At 47.1% G+C, this 17,713-nt stretch overlaps 1 protein-coding gene across 1 annotated transcript in view; it reads right to left on the bottom strand.

Annotated features, from left to right (window-relative positions):
• The window catches only part of LOC144500603 (formin-like protein 1), a 274,250-nt gene that overhangs the window by 152,845 nt on the left and 103,692 nt on the right, over nucleotides 1–17,713 (bottom strand). The window contains exon 2 of the mRNA XM_078223784.1: nucleotides 14,706–14,789. Within this exon, the coding sequence (XP_078079910.1) occupies nucleotides 14,706–14,789 (84 nt within the window). The remainder of the gene's footprint in view (nucleotides 1–14,705; nucleotides 14,790–17,713) is intronic.

Below are 17,713 nucleotides of genomic sequence, written 5' to 3'. Positions count from 1 at the left end.
CTGCATTCCAATAGTGCAGCATTCCACCAATGCAGCATTCCCTCAGTACTGTTTCAGAGTGTTAGTGTACATTTTGCACTCTGGTTTCTGGAGTGGAACATGAATCCTCTGGCTTGGAGGTGGCCAACTCATTGGGCAGCACGGTGACACAGTGGTTAGCACTGCTGCCTCACAACACCAGGGACCCGGGTTCGATTCCTGGCTTGGGTCACTGTCTGTGTGGAGTTTGCACATTCTCCCCGTGTCTGTGTGGGTTTCCTCCGGGTGCTCCGGTTTCCTCCCCCAGTCCAAAGATGCTAGGTGCATTGGCCATGTTAAATTGCACCTTAGCGACCCAAGATGTGTAGGTTACATGGATTTGACATGGAAAATGTGTGGGGTTATGAGGATAGGATAAGACAGGAAAGCAGGCCTGGGTAAGATACTTTGTCAGAGAGTTGGTGCAGACTCAATGGGCCGAATGGCCTCTTCTGCACTGTTGGGATTCGATGAAGAACAGTTGTCCTGAGGATGTGATGAGGTACCCTGAAACTGCGATGCCTTTTTTTCACTTCTACTCTATTCAAAGCCCAGCCTGAGGCCTAAATGACCCCCCTACCACCTCCCATTTTCCACCTTCCTCGGCAATCGGTCCGGAGATCGCCAACTTGTAACCGGAAAGGAATCAGGGTTTGGGACTTCACACGAATCCTTTAAAGTGAGCACTCAAAGGAAAACTTTACACAGGAACACAGGAAACAGAAGCAGGAGGAGGCCACCAGGGCCTTCAAGCCTGCCCCTCCATTTACTACCACCAGGGCTGTTCTATGCCGGTCTCAGCTCCTTTTCTGTGTCACATCCTCGCTTATCCCGTCATTCTTTCCTGGATTTGAAAGGAAATACCAGAGGTGACCTTCTTCATGGTTTCAAATCTTCCCCCGTAGTTACTGCGCCGTCACCCTCCCTGACATTTTGGATGGACTCGACAATGTCTCTATTTTCCAAATGACATCATCTGGCCCACTGGGCACACATGGGAGACGACACAAAAGTCAGCAAATAAATGGCACTCGGGCTGATCTGCAGTGAAGCACCAGCTGTGAGAATGATCTGCCCGTCTCTCTGGGTTAACCACCCTCCCTCAGCTGGGCTCTGAGTCAGTGCCTGTGAAAAGGGCTCGCGGGACTCTCTATGTGTGTCTAATCCTTCACAAAGTAAATTCACCGAACTCCCGAGGCCCTTGCCGCTTATCGCGGAGACACCGGTAATAAGGAAACTCCAGGGGGAAATCTCGCATTTATTCAAGCGGCTGGAAAGAAAAATTAATCCCTACACTTTCATTTTCAAAGGATTTATCTTTGCTCTTACTAATTCCTTCAGTGACAAATTCATCTTTTCCACATGACATCTTGCCAGTCTGTGATAATGCAGCACGCAATCTGTCAGGTGGGAAGTGTGTGAGTGTGTGTGTGTGTGTGGGGGGTGGGGGGGAATGGGGAGAGAGAATTAAAATGTCAAATCGAGCATCATGGCTTAAAGACTAGACGGATGCTAGTTATACTGCTGAGCGTTAGGTTTATTTTGTTGGTGATGATGGTGGTGAGGTGTTGCTCACAGTCCCGCTGCCTTCTCCTTTCTTCATTTTGGCGCCCACTTTATCAGGCTGTCTGTTAGCTGCGAAGAGTCTCACAGCTAACCCACATCTCATCATCACTCGCCATCGTGAAGAAACAGCATCAGGCCATTCAGGGCCTCGAGGCTGTTCACCTATTCACATGACCGATATGTATCCTAACTCCATCCATCTGCCCTGGCACCATTTCCCTTCATATCCTTGGCTAGCAAAAGAATTTTGCATTTAAAATTATTATTTTTTATTCATTTGTGGGACATGTGCTGTCTGGCCAGCATTTATTGCCCATCCCTCGTTCCCCGGGGGCAGTTGAGAGTCAACCACATTGCTGCGTCTCTGGAGTCACATGTGGGCCAAACCAGGTAAGGATGGCAGATTCCCTTCCCTAAAGGACATTAGTGAACCAGATGGTTTTTTCTGACAATGGTTTCATGGTCATCAGTAGACTCATAATTCCAGATCTTTTTTATAGAATTCAAATTCCACCGTCTGCCATGACGGGATTCAAATACAAGTACCCAGAACATGAGCTGAGTTTCTAGATTAATAGTCCAGCGATAATACCACTAGGCCATCGCCTGCCCTGAGAGAGGGGAATTAGCGTCAAATGATTTTTTTTCTACGAAGGTTTTCCACGTTTCTATTCCCTTTATGGAAAGTGGTTCTGAACATGTCCATCTGGTGAATTTCCATGTCTGAGATGTGAGTAGGCCCCTTCCCGATTTCCAAAACTCATCCCGATTTATGAATAACTTTACTCAGGATTTTTGTTTTTCTCGTAGGATTCGGGTCCATGATGCAGTTTGCAAGCTGCGATGGAGTGTAGGAGGAGTGCGAGTGCAAAGGTAGGCTGTTTGCAAGGCCCGCCTTGCTTCTGTGTCACAGCAGCCCAGCTCCCAACATCATATAACGGTCCCCTAAACCTGAACCCCTTCTCCACCCATCCCATGACCTTCAATGCCCCTCCAAGCCCCCTCAGATCCTCCATGCCCCCTCATATATCCATGAATCCACCTGCACCCTCACATGCCCCATACCCATTCCATGCTCCCTCATATCCCCCATGTTCCCCCATGTCCTGTCAGATCCTCCATGTCTCCTGCATTCCCCTCCACTCCCCCTCATATTCCCAATGATACTCTATCCACCCTCAGATAGCACTCCATGCCCTCTCCATGAACCCCATGTATCCTCCATAGCCATTCACCCAGTATGAACTATGTATAGTCCTCAGGAATCATGAAATAGTAATGGGAATTGTTTAAATACGATGTAAAAAAAAACCTGTGACAATCAATAAAACTCTCATTCAGAAATCGTTCCTTCTACCACAAAATAAAACTGCACTCCTATGGACAAACAAGTTAAGTCCCTAAGTGGCCATTAAGTTGTGTTAACAAGCAACCATTTACCCAGAAACAACATCAAAAGCAGATTGTATTATTATAACATCTTTAAACTGTCAACTATTCCCCCTCAGCAGTTCTGTCAATAGACTATCTGGTGAGCTCAAGGCATTAATAGCTTTTGGAATTCAGCCAAACATTCATAATAGCCACTGCTAGCAAAACAAAAGCAAAAGCACTATAGCTGTGAGACCTTGAAATTGATTGTTTAACATTTCCATTTCAAAGCAGATTGCTTGACATTTATAGGAGGGGAATAGGTGTTTAGAGTTGTCCAAGGGGGGAATGGAGGGACACTGGGGGTGATGGGTTGGGTGAAGGGTGAAGGGTAAAGTTCAGAGGGCCTTTAAATGATGTTGGGTGCTTGACTGTTGTGTTGGAGAACCAAGGTGAACCTTCTAACCAGCCCACCTCCGGACTCGTACTCCTCCCACACTCCATCGTGGTTCCTTATACAAATAGACCCAAATCTTTCCGAACATCAACATTTACAAGTTTCACACCTTCGAAGCATCATTCCACTTTTCTGTTCTTACGATCAAAGTTAATAATCCCATACTTGCCCTCATTATACTCCATTTGCCATCCTGTTGCCCACTCACTTAACCTGTCTATATCTCTTTGCAGCCTCATTGTTTCTTCCTCACACATTAAATTCCCACCTAGCTTTGTATCATCAATAAACTTCGATACTCTCTTCGCTTCATCTAAGTCGTTAATATATAGATGAGACCGCAGCACTGATCCTTGTGAAACTCCATTAGTCACAGTTGCCAACTTGAAAATGCTGCATTTATGCCGAACCTCTACTTTTTGTCTGTTATCCAATCCTCTATCTATATTAATAGATCACCCCCAACTCCATGAGGCCTTATCTCATGTATTACCCTTTTGTGTCGCAGCTTATTAAATGCTTTTGGAAATCCAGGTATATGACATGGAATCATAGAATCATAGAAACCCCACAGCACAGAAAGAGGCCATTCGGCCCATCGAGTCTGCACCGACCACAATCCCACCCAGGCCCCACCCCCATACCCCTACATATTTTACCCACTAATCCCTCTAACCTACGCATCTCAGGACACTTAGGGCAATTTTAGCATGGCCAATCAACCTAACCTGCACATCTTTGGACCTTGGGAGGAAACCGGAGCACCCGGAGGAAACCCACGCAGACACGAGGAGAATGTGCAAACCCCACACAGACAGTGACCCAAGCTGGGAATCGAACCCAGGTCCCTGGAACTGTGAAGCAGCAGTGCTAACCACTGTGCTACCGTGCCACCCTACTGCTTCCCCTTTGTCTACCCTTCCAGTTACATCCTCAAGAAACTCCAATAAATTAGCCAACACAATTTTCTTTTTGTAAAACCACGTTGACATTCTAATCATGTTATGTTTTTCTATGTAAGCCTTCCTTAATAACGGATTCCAGCACTTTTCCAATGACTGATGTCAAGCTAATGGGCCTGTTGTTCCATGTTTTCTCTCTCCCTCCTTTTTTGTACAGCGTTATTACAATTGCTAACTGCCAATCAGCAGGGATCATTCCAGAATCGAGGGAATATTGAACATTCATAGCCAGAGCAGTCACTTTCTCTGCAGCTATCTCTTTTAGAACACCAGGATGTAGGCCATCAGGTTGTGGGGAATTGTCAAATTTTAGGCACTTGAATTTCCCCAGTTATTTTTCATTGCTGATATTAAATACCTTAATTTCCTCAATTGTATTAGCCCTGAGGTTATCCTCTATTTCTGGTGTCTCCGAATATGCAGACAGAATTTACAAATACTGTTCCATGCCTCTTGCCATTTCCTCATTCCCCATGATCATTTCTCCTGTCTCTGCTTCTCTAAGGGACCAATGTTTATTTTAGCTTCCTTTTGACATCCTCGGAAAAAACTCTTACAAACTGTTTTTACATTCCAGGCTAGTCCCCCTGACACTAAAGGGCAATTTAGCATGGCCAATCCACCTAACCTGCACATCTTTGGACTGTGGGAGGAAACCGGAACACCCAGAGGAAACCCATGCAGACACAGGGAGAATGTGTAGACTCCACTGTATTCTTTGCAGCCTAACTTGTATCCAAAGTATTCTACTTTTTTCCCTTTTTATCAACTTTTTGGTGGCCCTCTACTTCTTTCAGAAACACTTTCAATCCTCACTTACTAATATTCTTGGCAACATTACAAGCCTCCTCTTTCAATATAATACAAATCTGAAGCTCCTTAGTAAGCCCAGGGTTGATCTTTCTCACTGAGCTTTTGCTCTTCAGTAGAATGTATTTTATTGAAGATTTTGAATTGTTGCGGTAAATTGTTGCCATACCTTTTAGACTAATTACCTCAGCCAGGTCCCTCCACATTGAATGATGTAAATGAACAATGAAGGGCGGCATGGTGGCACAGTGGTTAGCACTGATGCCTCACACGGCCAGGGACCCGGGTTCAATTCTGGCCTTGGGTGACTGCCTGTGTGGAGTTTGCACATTCTCCCCGTATCTGCATGTGTTTCCGCCGGGTGCTCCGGTTTCCCCTCACAGTCCGAAAGATATGTGGGTTAGGTGGGTTGGTGATACTAAATTGCCCCTTAGCGTCAGGGGGACTAGGTTGGCTAAATGCATGGGGTTATGGGGATAGGGCCTGGATGGGAATGTGGTGGATGCAGACTCGATGGGCCGGATGGCCTCCTTCGACACTGTAAGATTCTATGATTCTATGAACCAACTCCACCATGATGTATTCCTACAGACCCTGAACTGAGATTCTGACCACATATCCTCTTCACTGCGCTACCTCTTCCTTCCATCTCTGTGACATCACCAATATCCACCCTTTCTCAGTTATCAGCTGCTGTAGGCCTCATCCATGCCATTGTTGCTTCTTGGCTTCACTATTCAAATGCTCTTCTTGTCAGCTTTCCACCTTTCTCTCTGTAAAAGTGAGCTCATTCAAGTCTCTGCTACCCATATCCTAATTCATTCATTTACCCATTACCCCTTATCTTGCTGATCTGCACTGGCCTCCAGTCTGGCAACATCTAAGATTTTAAAAATCTCACCCTTGTTTTCAAATCCCTCCATCATCTCATCCCTCCTTATCTCTGTAATCCTCTCCAACCGATGGGTGGCACGGTGGCACAGTGGTTAGCACTGCTGCCTCACAGCGCCAGGGACCCAGGTTCAATTCCGGCCTTGGATGACTGTCTGTGTGGAGTCTGCACATTATCCCCGTGTCTGCGTGGGTTTCCTCCGGATGCTCCGGTTTCCTCCCACAATCCAAAGATGTGCGGATTAGGTGGATTGGCCATACTAAATTGCCCCTTAGTGTCAGGGGGACTAGCTCGGGTAAATGCATGGGGTTATGGGGATAGGGCCTGGGTGGGATTGTGGTCAGTGCAGACTCAATGGGCCGAATGGCTTCCTTCTGCACTCTAGGATTCTATGAACCTTACAACCCTTCAAAAATTCTTCCAACTCCATGGCCTTTTGCACATCACAGATTTTTATCACTGCTGGAATTCTCCGACATCACCCACGCCCGGGATTCTCCAGTCCCGCTGCAGTGAATGGGGTTATGGCTGAGCGCCAAATTCCCCATTCTCACTTGCAGTGGTGGCGGGGTGAACGAGGTCGGAGAATCCGGGCCTGTGTCTTCAGCTGCTTAGGCTCCAAGCTGAGGAATTCCCTTCCTCAACCTCCTTTTAAGATGAATCTTCAGACATACCTCTGACTAAACTTAATTGGGCTGAGATATCCGAATATTTCCATGTGTGGCTCATGTCAAATTTGCTTTGATCATGCTCCTTTGAAGCAGTTTGGGAAAAAACAGGTGCTTTGTAAATTTGAGCTGTCGTCCAACAATTAGTTCCGTATTTTTATACATTTGGCTTTCCCTCCCTTGTAATTTCATCCCCATTTCTCCTCATGACACCAGCTCCTTGCTGTGAGCCATTCAATGAGTGCCAGGAATAAGACTGAGGCATCGTGGTAATGCCAATAATCCAGCAATCCAAAGGCCCGGGGGCACAGGTTCAAATCCCACCATGATAGCTGGTGAAATTTAAATTCAGTTAATAAAATCTTGAACTGAAAACTAGTCAAATATGAGACTGTCATTTATTGTTTAAACCCATCTGCTTCACTAATGTCCCTTAGGGAAGGAAATCTGCTATCTTTACCTGGTCTGGCCTACAGTGGATTTCCTCTTGGTGCTCTGGTTTCCTCCCACAGTCCAAAGATGAGCAGGTTGGGTGGATTGGCCATGCCAAATTGCCCCTTAGTGTCCAAAGATGTGTTGATTCGGGGTATTAGTGGGATAAATGCATGGGGCTAAGGGAATGGGCGGGGGGGGGGGGGGGGGGTGGGGGCGGGCCTGGGTAAGATGCTATGTTGGACAGCCAGTGCAGAGCTGATGGGCCAAATGGGCTCCTTCTACATTGTATAGGGAATTCTATGATTCTATGTGACTCCAGATCCACTACAATGTATTTGCCTCTAAGCTACCCTCTGAAAAGGCCTAGCAAGCCACTCAGTTCGAGGGCAATAGGCATGGGTAATGAACGCTGACCTCACCAGCAGCGCCCACATTTCATGAAAGAATGAATAATAAAGAAGATATTCCCCTCCCTGCAACCAGCCCCAACCCATTACAAGTAGCCATTCACCATCCTTGTGCTTCTGTCAGCCAACCCGCCACTCAATATCCATGCACAAACATCTATCCCAGTGCCCAAAACCTGGATAATTCAGGGATCAAACTTCCTGGTCTGTTCAGCATCATTTCTACACGTTTAGTAACTGATTGTTCAGGAGAATTTATTTCTCGTGTTCAGTGATGACCAGTTCCACCTCACACAAAATAGCACCATAGTCGTCTGCGAACTGGCTTCTGCTTCACAGAATGATGCACTGGTGTAAAGAGGTGTGAGAACTGAGAGGGTTAGGAAAACTAGCAGTATTCCAGACTACAGCTATTGCCAATAGTCAGCAACTGCAAAATCATTCTTTCAAACCCATCTCCTACCAGTGCTTTCAACAGATCCACCAACAGTCAAATTGATGCAAGCAAAATAATCCATTGGCTTGTCAGACAGTTTGGTCTTAAAATGACAAGACTGTGAGCAAAGGAAGGAGGGAATCAAACTCATATTTATATTAGAACAGAATATCTACAGTGCAGAAGGAGGCCATTCGGCCCATCGAGTCTGCGCCAACAACAATCCCACCCAGGCCCTATCCCCGTAACCCCACATGTTTACCCTGCTAATCCTCCTGACACTGGTTGGTCAGTGGGTCAGTTGATAGGTCAGTGGGTCAGTTGGTTGGTCAGTTGGTCAGGCAATGGGTCAGTTGGTTGGTCAATGTGCTAGTAGGTTGGCAGGACTTTGAGTCAGTGTGTTTCGTACTGTGTAATTTTGAATTAGTGATTTAGCATGGCCAATGCACCTAACCAGCGCATCGTTCAGACTGTGGGAGGAAACCGGAGGACCCGGAGGAAACCCACACAGACACGGGGAGAATGTGCAAACTCCACACAGACAGTGACCCGAGCTGAGGATTGAACCCGGGTCTCTGGCACTCTGAGGCAGCAGTGCTAACCACTGTGCCACTGTGGCGCCCCACATGACTGTCACATGCCTTAGCCTCTGAGAGATTGCTGCCGAGTGAAATATTTAATCACAGATAATCTAGATATTGTAACCGTGTGTCAGGAAACTGCTGCTTTATGATAAGTGTTCTGCCCGACGATGTTCATTCTTTGCTGATATATTAGTAAAGGCCACTTATCTATCTTGTGTAGGGAAGGATTATTTTGTTGCAATATTCGCCTCAGCAATAACCTCCCATGACAGGTTGGAGGGGTCAGGGGTTGGGGTGGAGCCTGATGTAGGGATTAAAAATGGATAATGTGTCCTCGAACCCGGCACCCATACGCGCCCAGTGCTGATTCTAAGATGGTAGATTTCATTCCATGAAAGTGGCTTGCCTTGGAGAGGCAGGGAGCTTGAGCAACAGGTTTCAATGTGGCTGCCACATTGGTGACCAGGCAGGGAAAGGCAGATGGGGGTTGCTGCCTCCGGAACCTCGCCGTGGTGTGTGGCAAGGGAAGAGGGGGATTGGCCTCTCAAGAACCTTTGGCCTCTCCGCTGCTACTCTCGCTTGCCAGCCACATTTGGTGATTCCCCCCCCCACGCCCTCCCGACACAGCACCAATTCTTCAGCCCCTTGCCCCCATCTCCAGTCTTCCCAGCAATCCATTTGCCAAGGATCGTCCCACTGCGACTTCTACCACTGATCTTCCTGCTTGGGGCAACAGCCCACCAACTGCTGGATGGGAAGCAGAGAAAGGAATAATTGAACAAGATCCTGCCATTAAATTCCGCGGGAGCTCCGAGCTCCCCCCGCATGCCCCAGTCTCTGCAAATCTTAGAGAATCACAGAATCCCTACAGTGCAGGATGAGGCCATTCGGCCCATCGAGTCTGCACCGACTCTCCGACAGAACAGCTTACCCTGGCCCCATTCCCGTAACTCCGTATATACTCCCCCGCTAATTCCCCTAACCCACACATCTTTGGAGTGTGGAAGGAAACCGGAGCACCCGGAGGAAACCCAAGCAGACAGTCACCCGAGGCCGGAATTGAACCTGGGTCCCTGGTGCTATGGGACATGCTAATCACTGTGACACCCATGACCATCGGGGCCATGGTCTCAGGTTTTCACAACACTATAACTTAATAAAGTGGCACTGACAATTAAGTGTTCTGCATGGCTCAGGGGTTGAATTCGCTATCCCTTAGACAACAGGACACCCTCAGCTTTGGGCTCTGGGACTTTGCTGCATTCACTGTCTTTAGGCTGGGGACAGCAGGCTTCCTGATCACTCTCCTGTTGAAAGGATGGCCAACCTGGAGGGAGTGAGAGTAAGCTGTGACGCCCACCGCAGTCGAACAGCTGACTGACAGGCAAGGCCTCGAGTCACAGATAAATAATACCAGTTTGAGTCAGCTTCCTGAGTTATTACAAGTGAAAGCTTTGCAGGCTGCTGGCAAGTGTCAACTGCACTCTGCGTAGGTCAGGAGTTGTATTAGAGGGAGAATGGGAAGTGTAAGAATAAATACTTATTAGAAACCATTGACCTTACATCAGTGTAACAATGACAGACTGACGTACGCTCTGTGGCAATGTTACTGTGGCCTGCTACAGAACACCATGAGACCATTTCCTGCTTCTACATGGTTTCCACGTAGCTTCCAGCGTTCAATTTTCAAAGACTCACAATTCAACTGTGCTACATTTGGAGTGATTGCAGCTTTGCAACAAAATACAGATCCAGAATGACCACGGAGTAATCAGCTGAACATGTGGGCAGATTTAAATGCACAGTATGAGGTTGAACTTTTTGAAATCCCACTATTAATAGGTGAAAATCCCCGCTGGCGGTAGGCGGCATGCTACTCGTCCTGCTGTTGTCAACAGGGTTTCCGCTCACCACTGGGAAACCCACAGCGGGGGTGGACCATTGGGGGGACCATAAGATTCTGCTGGCATAAATGGCAGCAAGACTTTGGCAATTAGCTGCCGAAAGGAGGTTTTCCTTTACGTGAGAAACCAGAACCAGGGGATACAATTTAGACCATAAGACCGTAAGATATAGGAGCAGAATTAGGCCATTCAGCCCATCGGGTCTGCTCCACCATTCAATCATGGCTAATTTGATTCTCATCTGAACGCTCCTGCCTTCTCCCAGTAACCCTTGATCCCCTTACCAATCAAGAAGCTATCTATCTCCATTTTAAATACAATGACCTGGCCACCACAGCCCTCTGTGGCAATGAATCCCACAGATTCACCACCCTCTCACTCAAGAAATTCCTTCTCATCTCAGTTTTAAAGGAGTGTCCCTTCACTCTGAGGTTGTGCCCTCGAGTTCTAGTCTCTCCCACAAGTGGAAACATCCTCTCCACATCCACCTGCTATATAGGCCTCTCAGTATTCTGTAAGTTGCAACAAGTCCCCCTTCATCCTTCGAAACTCCATCGAGTACAGACCCAGACTCCACAAAGCCTCCTCATGTGACAAACCCTTCATTCCTGGGATCATCCTTGTGAACCTCCTCTGGATCCCCTCCAAGGCCAGCACATCCTTCCTTGGGTATGGGGCCCAAAACTGCTCACAATGTTCCAAATGGGGTCTGACCAGAGCCTTATACAGCCTCAGAAGTACATTCCTGCTCTTGTATTCTAGCCATCTAGAACTGAATACTAACATTTAAAAATAAGGGCTCTGTGATTGAAGACAGAAATGAGGAGAAACTCTTTCTTTCAGTGGGTTGTGAGTCTTTGGAACTTTTTCCCGGAGAGGGGTGGAGACAGAGAGATTGAAAACTTTTAAGGCAGATGTAAATTGATTCTTGGTTAACGAGGGAGCTAAAGGTTATCGGGGGGGGTAAGTGGAACATGAAGTTGAGGTCACAATTCGGTCAGGGATGATCTCACTGAATGGCGGAGAAGGTTTGAGGGGCTGAATGGACAACTCCTGCTCCTAAATCACATGTGTGTATGTTGTGTCAACATCTCATGATGAGAGAAGGGTCAGCGGATACACCTGCCACAGTTAAACAGCCCAGAGGGTGGAATTTTCCCATCCCGCCCGCCACGGGTATTGTAGCGTGCGGGACAGTAAATTCGGCGGACTGCGCAAAGGTCCGTTGACCTCGGGCGGGAATTTCCGGCCTTGGAGCGAGCGAGCGCGGCCGGAAAATCCCACCCTCTGTCTCGGCACCCGTTTCGAGAAACGCCACCTGGACACGGATGCTGGCAAACCGCTGCGGAATTACACCCCAGGATACCTCGCACTCCCCGTCAGGGAAGCGGGCAAGGAGAATCGCGCGTTAAGTGGAGCACTCCCACACCTCTGCCAGTGTCTTTTCTGTTTCAGTAAACTGGAGAACTGGCTCAGTTTAAGACTGCGCTCATCCTGAAATTCTGCTGCATCTCCACGATGGTCCCAGCTCGGCTCAGGAACCCGCCGTGGGGAGAATCGCAGACAGAATCCTGGATTCTGACTATTTTGATGAAGCTGATCCTTGAATAAATTGTGCCTGCTGGAGATGGCTACGAACATGTGAATTATCACTTGCATTTGCAAATATTAGTCAAGCAGCTATTAAAGCCCACAGAGCTGCAGCTGAATCGCAATAATGATCTGATTTTCAAAACAGTGTTATGAGGAGAATATATTAATTCCATCAGTGGGCTCAGTGGAATTCTGCAGATGGCAAATGCATAAAAGTATCTTCTCATTTTCCTTTGCAAAAAAGCAGAGTGTATGAAAAATGTTATTAAAGAATAATGAAGTTTGCTTTTGGCATGATGGGCAGAATTTACGTTCTTGCTGTCGCCACGGCCCTTAGCATCTAAGCGGGGAAATTCTGCCTGATGTTGGGCAGGAGGACTTACCCAAGGCCTGGTCTTTTCTGTATCCTATTGCAGTGTTTGGTTATAGAAACCACGGGCAGGATTTTCCAGGCGCGCCCGTCCTGAGACTGAAAATTCCTGCCCGAGGTGGGGTGGCACAGTGGCACAATGGCTAGCACTGCTGCCTCACAGTGCCAGGGGCCTGGGTTCAATACCAGCCTTGGGTGACTGTCTGTGTGGTGTTTGCACATTCTCCCCGTGTCTGCGTGGGTTTCCTCCGGGTGCTCCGGTTTCCTCCCACACTCCAAAGATGTGCAAGTTAGGTTGATTGGCCACAGTAAGTTGCCCTTTAGTGTCAGGGGGACTAGCAGGATAAATAGGTGGGGTTATGGAGATGGGGCCTGGGTGGGATTGTGGTTGGTGCAGTCTCAATGGGCCAAATGGCCTCCTTCTGCACTGTTGGGATTCTGTGATTCTGTGAGGCTAGGTTTGCCATGCTAAATTGCCCTTTAGTGTCAAGGGGGTGGGAGGATTAGCAGGGTAAATACATGGGGTTATGGGGATAGGGCCTGAGTGGGATTGTTGTCAGTACAGACTCGATGGGCCGAATGGCCTCCTTCTGTACTGTAGGGATTCAACGATTCTATGAAGTCAACAGACCTTGAAATGGTCGGCTAAATTTTCCATCCTGTCTGCGGTGATTCCCATGGTGAGCGGGACTGGAAAATGTACCCCATCTTTCACCGGCTTGAGAATTACCTCCCATTGGCGAGGTGAAAGTGCTGGGCGGGATTCTCCAGTTTTGTCTGTGGTGGGACCCGTTGTGAGAGCGAGAACGGAAAATTTGGTGTCCTGACCAAATCACTTTCAGTGGCACCAGTAAATCCCAGTGGCGAACAAGGACAGAAGCTTTTGGCTCCTGTAACTAATCTAGGGTTTCCCAACTGGACCAACATGAATGATGCTCACTGGTAGACCTGATATCATTACTCAAACACACAAAATAGGAGCAGAAATAGGTCATTTGGCCCCTTGCGCCTGTTCCACCATTTGATAAGAGCTTGGCTGATCTGTTTGTGTTTCAAGTTATACATTCCCACCGACACCCCCCCCCCCCCTCCTCCGACAGCCTTTGATTTCTTTGCTGAACAAGAATCTATCTACCTCTGCCTTAAAAATATTCCATGACCCCGCTTCCACCGCCTTGAGACAGAGTTCCAAAGTTGCACAACCCTCAGAGAAAAAAATTCTCATCTCTGCCCTAAAAGGGTGACCCCTAATTTTAAACCAGTACGCCCTAGTTTTGGACTCACCCACAAGAGGAAACTTGCCACATTCACCTTGTCAAGAGCATGTTGGGTAGAAGGAGGAAAATGTGACTTATCCAAGGCTGGTCTATTCTGTATCCTATTGCAATCACGCCATCCCTCACTGTTCCAAGCTCCAGTGGAACAGTTGGCTCAACATTGGCCACCAGCAGGATCTTCCAATCCCACCGATGTCTATGGCGTTTTGTGTGACCCCCACCCCCACCCCCCCCACAATCCTGCCACTGGGGAACCCATCATGGTGCATTTTGAAGGGGGGAGGGTGGGGAGTTTCCTTCGGTAAGATTGGAAGATCCCCCGGTGGGAAGGGCTGGAAAATCCGGCCCAATTTTCTGGTTGGAGAATTCTTTACAAATTGCCATGTGACAGCGAGGAAGAGAATTAGGAGAAAGGATTTTAGATGGACAGTTAGTAGAGTGTAGAATGCCTTTCCATTGGGAATAGTTGAGGTCTTCTAAGCATCTGAAGCAGAGGAAGATTTTGAGCTGAAAGAAGACAGCGGGATGTTGGATTCTATGATCCTCTATAGATTACTCCAACAAACTACACTGGCCATGTTCATGCTGTGAACGTGTATGGTTCTATAAACTTCAGTAGAAATAAGGACATGCTAATTTCGACCTCTTTTGTACATAAAGTGTATCGGAGACGGTGGATTCTTACAAAACTGAAGAAATTTGACAACCAAAAAGAGCCATTAAAAAATTTAAGACATTTTGAAAAGCTGGCGGAAGTTGCAAAGAAAAGACGACTTTTAAAATCCATCTAAACAGAGACCAAACGGTAAACTGTCAGGTACCCCTAAATCTCATTTCTTCACATTGTCCACCCAAAAAAAGGTTACCCGAGCCACATTCACATCATTTACTGGCTGCCTTGTAGACGTTGTGAGTGAGGCAAATGAAATCTGGGTGCTGAACAAACTCCAGTTACCTGATCGCAGATAAGTTCCCATTTCTTCTCGTTGTCGTACTGACTCAGCAACTTGACCTTGTCTGGAGGCAGGTTCATGCAGTTCTGGAGAGAAAGGGGAGGAGGAAAATGTTACAATCATCATTGAGAGCTCCCTATTCAGAACTGTAACACTATATTAAGATAATGGAGTAAGACAGGTAAACATCTGTACAATCTGTGCAATGGCCATCGGTGCTCTGTATGCACTCAATAGAAGGTGTTTTGTCAGGCTTTCATAACAGGAGGAATGTGATATCTACAGACATTCTCTCCTTGAAAACACAAGCAATCTGTCCTCCTGGACAACTCCTATTTCTCATGTTTATTTTCGATGATATTTTAAGCACTGTGAATCTCTTGAGAGATTGGGCGACACGGTGGCACAGTGGTTGGCACTGCTGTCTGACAGCGCCAGGGATTCAGATTTGATTCCCGGTATAGGTCACTGGCTGTGTGGAATCTGCACTTTCCCCCCATGTCTGCATGGGTTTCCTCCCACAGTCGGAAAGACGTGCTGGTTTAGGTATATTGGCCATGCTAAATTCTCCCTCAGTGTACCCGAACAGGCGCCAGAGTGTTACAACTAGGGGATTTTCACAGTAACTTCATTGTAGTGTTAATGTAAACCTACTTGTGACACCAATAAATAAACTTTAACAAATTGGTAGATTTTTGGATGCAAAAGGAAGTCAGGGATACTGGGACAGTGCAGGAAGGTGCAATTGAGGTTAATGAACCATGATCCCTTTGAATGGCAGAGTAGGCTCGAGATGCTGAATTCCCTACTCCTTTTATCCTTATGTTATGAATAAATAAATCATTTTAAAGTGAGTCATTATTACATGGCTAAAATTTCAAAGGCTTTGCTCTTTATAATATCGTAACACAGAAGAGTCCAAACTGCAGCCTGAGGCCCACAACCTGCCAATCCAACCCACGCAGCCCTGCCAACGAGTTCCTAGTCATGCTTAGATTTCTTTTCCACAGATTGAATTTTGAAAGGATTGAGAAAAAGCTGTTCTTCCCTCTGTTGCTATAAAACCGAAACCAGGGCATCAAGAACAGGTCAGTATCAACAACTTCAGGTGTACCCAAGGGTTTACATTTTACCTGCAGAAGTAAGCAAGCATGAAGACAGCAGCTCATCACGGAGTGCAGCCCATCACAGTGTGAACTTGGTAAGTCGGGAATTTTAAGCGTTTATTTGAAGGTTAATCTCTTTCTAAAATCTAGTCATGTTAGCGAAACTACAACTTATTGTTAAAGTTAAGTTTCTCTCAGTCAGGCGAGACAACTGCAGTTAGTTAATTAGATAGCTAGTTTGAACTAGTTTCACTATTCGGCAGTGCTGACTCATAACCTCATATCATATGGGGCAGCACGGTGGCACAGTGGTTAGCGCTGCTGCCTCACAGGGTCAGGGACCTGGGTTTGATTCCTGGCTTGGGTCACTGTCTGTGCGGAGTCTGCACGTTCTCCCCATGTCGGCGAGGGTTTCCTCCAGGTGCTCCAGTTTCCTCGCACAGTGTGAAAGAAAGAGGGAGGCGATGGCCCAGTGGTATCATCGCGAGACTATTGATCCAGAAACTCAGCCAATGTTCTGGGGACCTGGGTTCGAATCCCGCCACGGCGGTTGGAGGAATTTGAATTCAGTTAATAATATCTGGGATTAAGAATCTACTGGTGACCATGAAACCATTGTCGATTGTTGGAAAAACACATCTGGTTCACTAATGTCCTTTAGGGAAGGAAATCTGCCATCCTTATCCAGTCTGGCTTACATGTGACTCCAGAGCCATAGCAATGTGGTTGATTCTCAACTGCCCTCTGAATAAGGGCAACTAGGAATGGGCACTAAATGCTGGCCAACCAGTGACGCCCAGGTCCCAGGAATGAATAAAAGAAACATGCTAGTTTAGGTGCATTGACCATGCTAAATTCTCCCTCAGTGTACCCGGACAGTTGCCGGAGTTTGGCGACCAGGGGAATTTCACAGTAACTTCATTGCAGTGTTAATGTAAGCCTATTTGTGACTAATAAATAAACTTTTAATCCCTACAGTGCAGGACAAGGCCATTCAGCCCATCGAGTCTGCATCGCCATTCCGACAGAGTATCTTACCCAGGCCCTCTACCCCGCCCTATCCCCGTAACCCCACAAATCTACCATGGTTAATCCACCTAAACTACATGTCTTGGGCCACCAAGGGGCAATTTAGCATGGCCAATCCACCAAGCCTGCACATCTTTGGAGTGTGGAAGGAAACCAGAGCACCCGGAGGAAACCCATGCAGACATGAGGAGAACGTGCAAACTCCACACAGACAGTCACCCAAGGCTGGAATTTAACCTGGGTCTCTGGTACTGGGTCAGTGCCAGCCTTGTATGCCAGCGCTGCCTCTCTGTAGAATTTCAGCTGGTATAAATAGAGGTGGTCATGGTGAGTACATGAAGACAGCAGCTCACCTCCGAGTACAGATATTCACAGTGTGAACTTTGGAATTTGTTCAGGGAATTCAGTGCAGAGAGGGAACAGGGAAAGCAGATGGGTGATTCATATTTTGCTCATTTATCTTTCAAAACTCAGGTAATTTGCTCGTAATCATAAAGTTTTATTTATATTAGTAAGCTTTACCAGCAAGAATTGGGTTTATTGGGGGTAGTGGGGTCGGTTAATTATAAATTGATTAAGAAAATAATAACAAATGATTAAAACATAATAAAGATGGCAGGAAAGGTGCTCTGCTGCAATTGTAGGAGGGTGTACTTGGATATCAGTGTGGTCCAGACAAACACATCCATGGGCAGCACGGTAGCACAGTGGTTAGCACTGCTGCTTCACAGCGCCAGGGACCTGGGTTCGATTCCCAGCTTGGGTCACTGTCTGTGTGGAGTTTGCACGTTCTCCCCATGTCTGCGTGGGTTTCCTCCCACAGTCTGAAAGACGTGCTGGTTAGGTGCATTGACCTGAACAGGTGCTGGATTGTG

Source organism: Mustelus asterias, chromosome 11 (genome assembly GCF_964213995.1).
Source record: "Mustelus asterias chromosome 11, sMusAst1.hap1.1, whole genome shotgun sequence".
Taxonomy (NCBI): Eukaryota; Metazoa; Chordata; class Chondrichthyes; order Carcharhiniformes; family Triakidae; genus Mustelus; species Mustelus asterias.
This window is presented reverse-complemented; position numbering and strand designations above follow the sequence as displayed.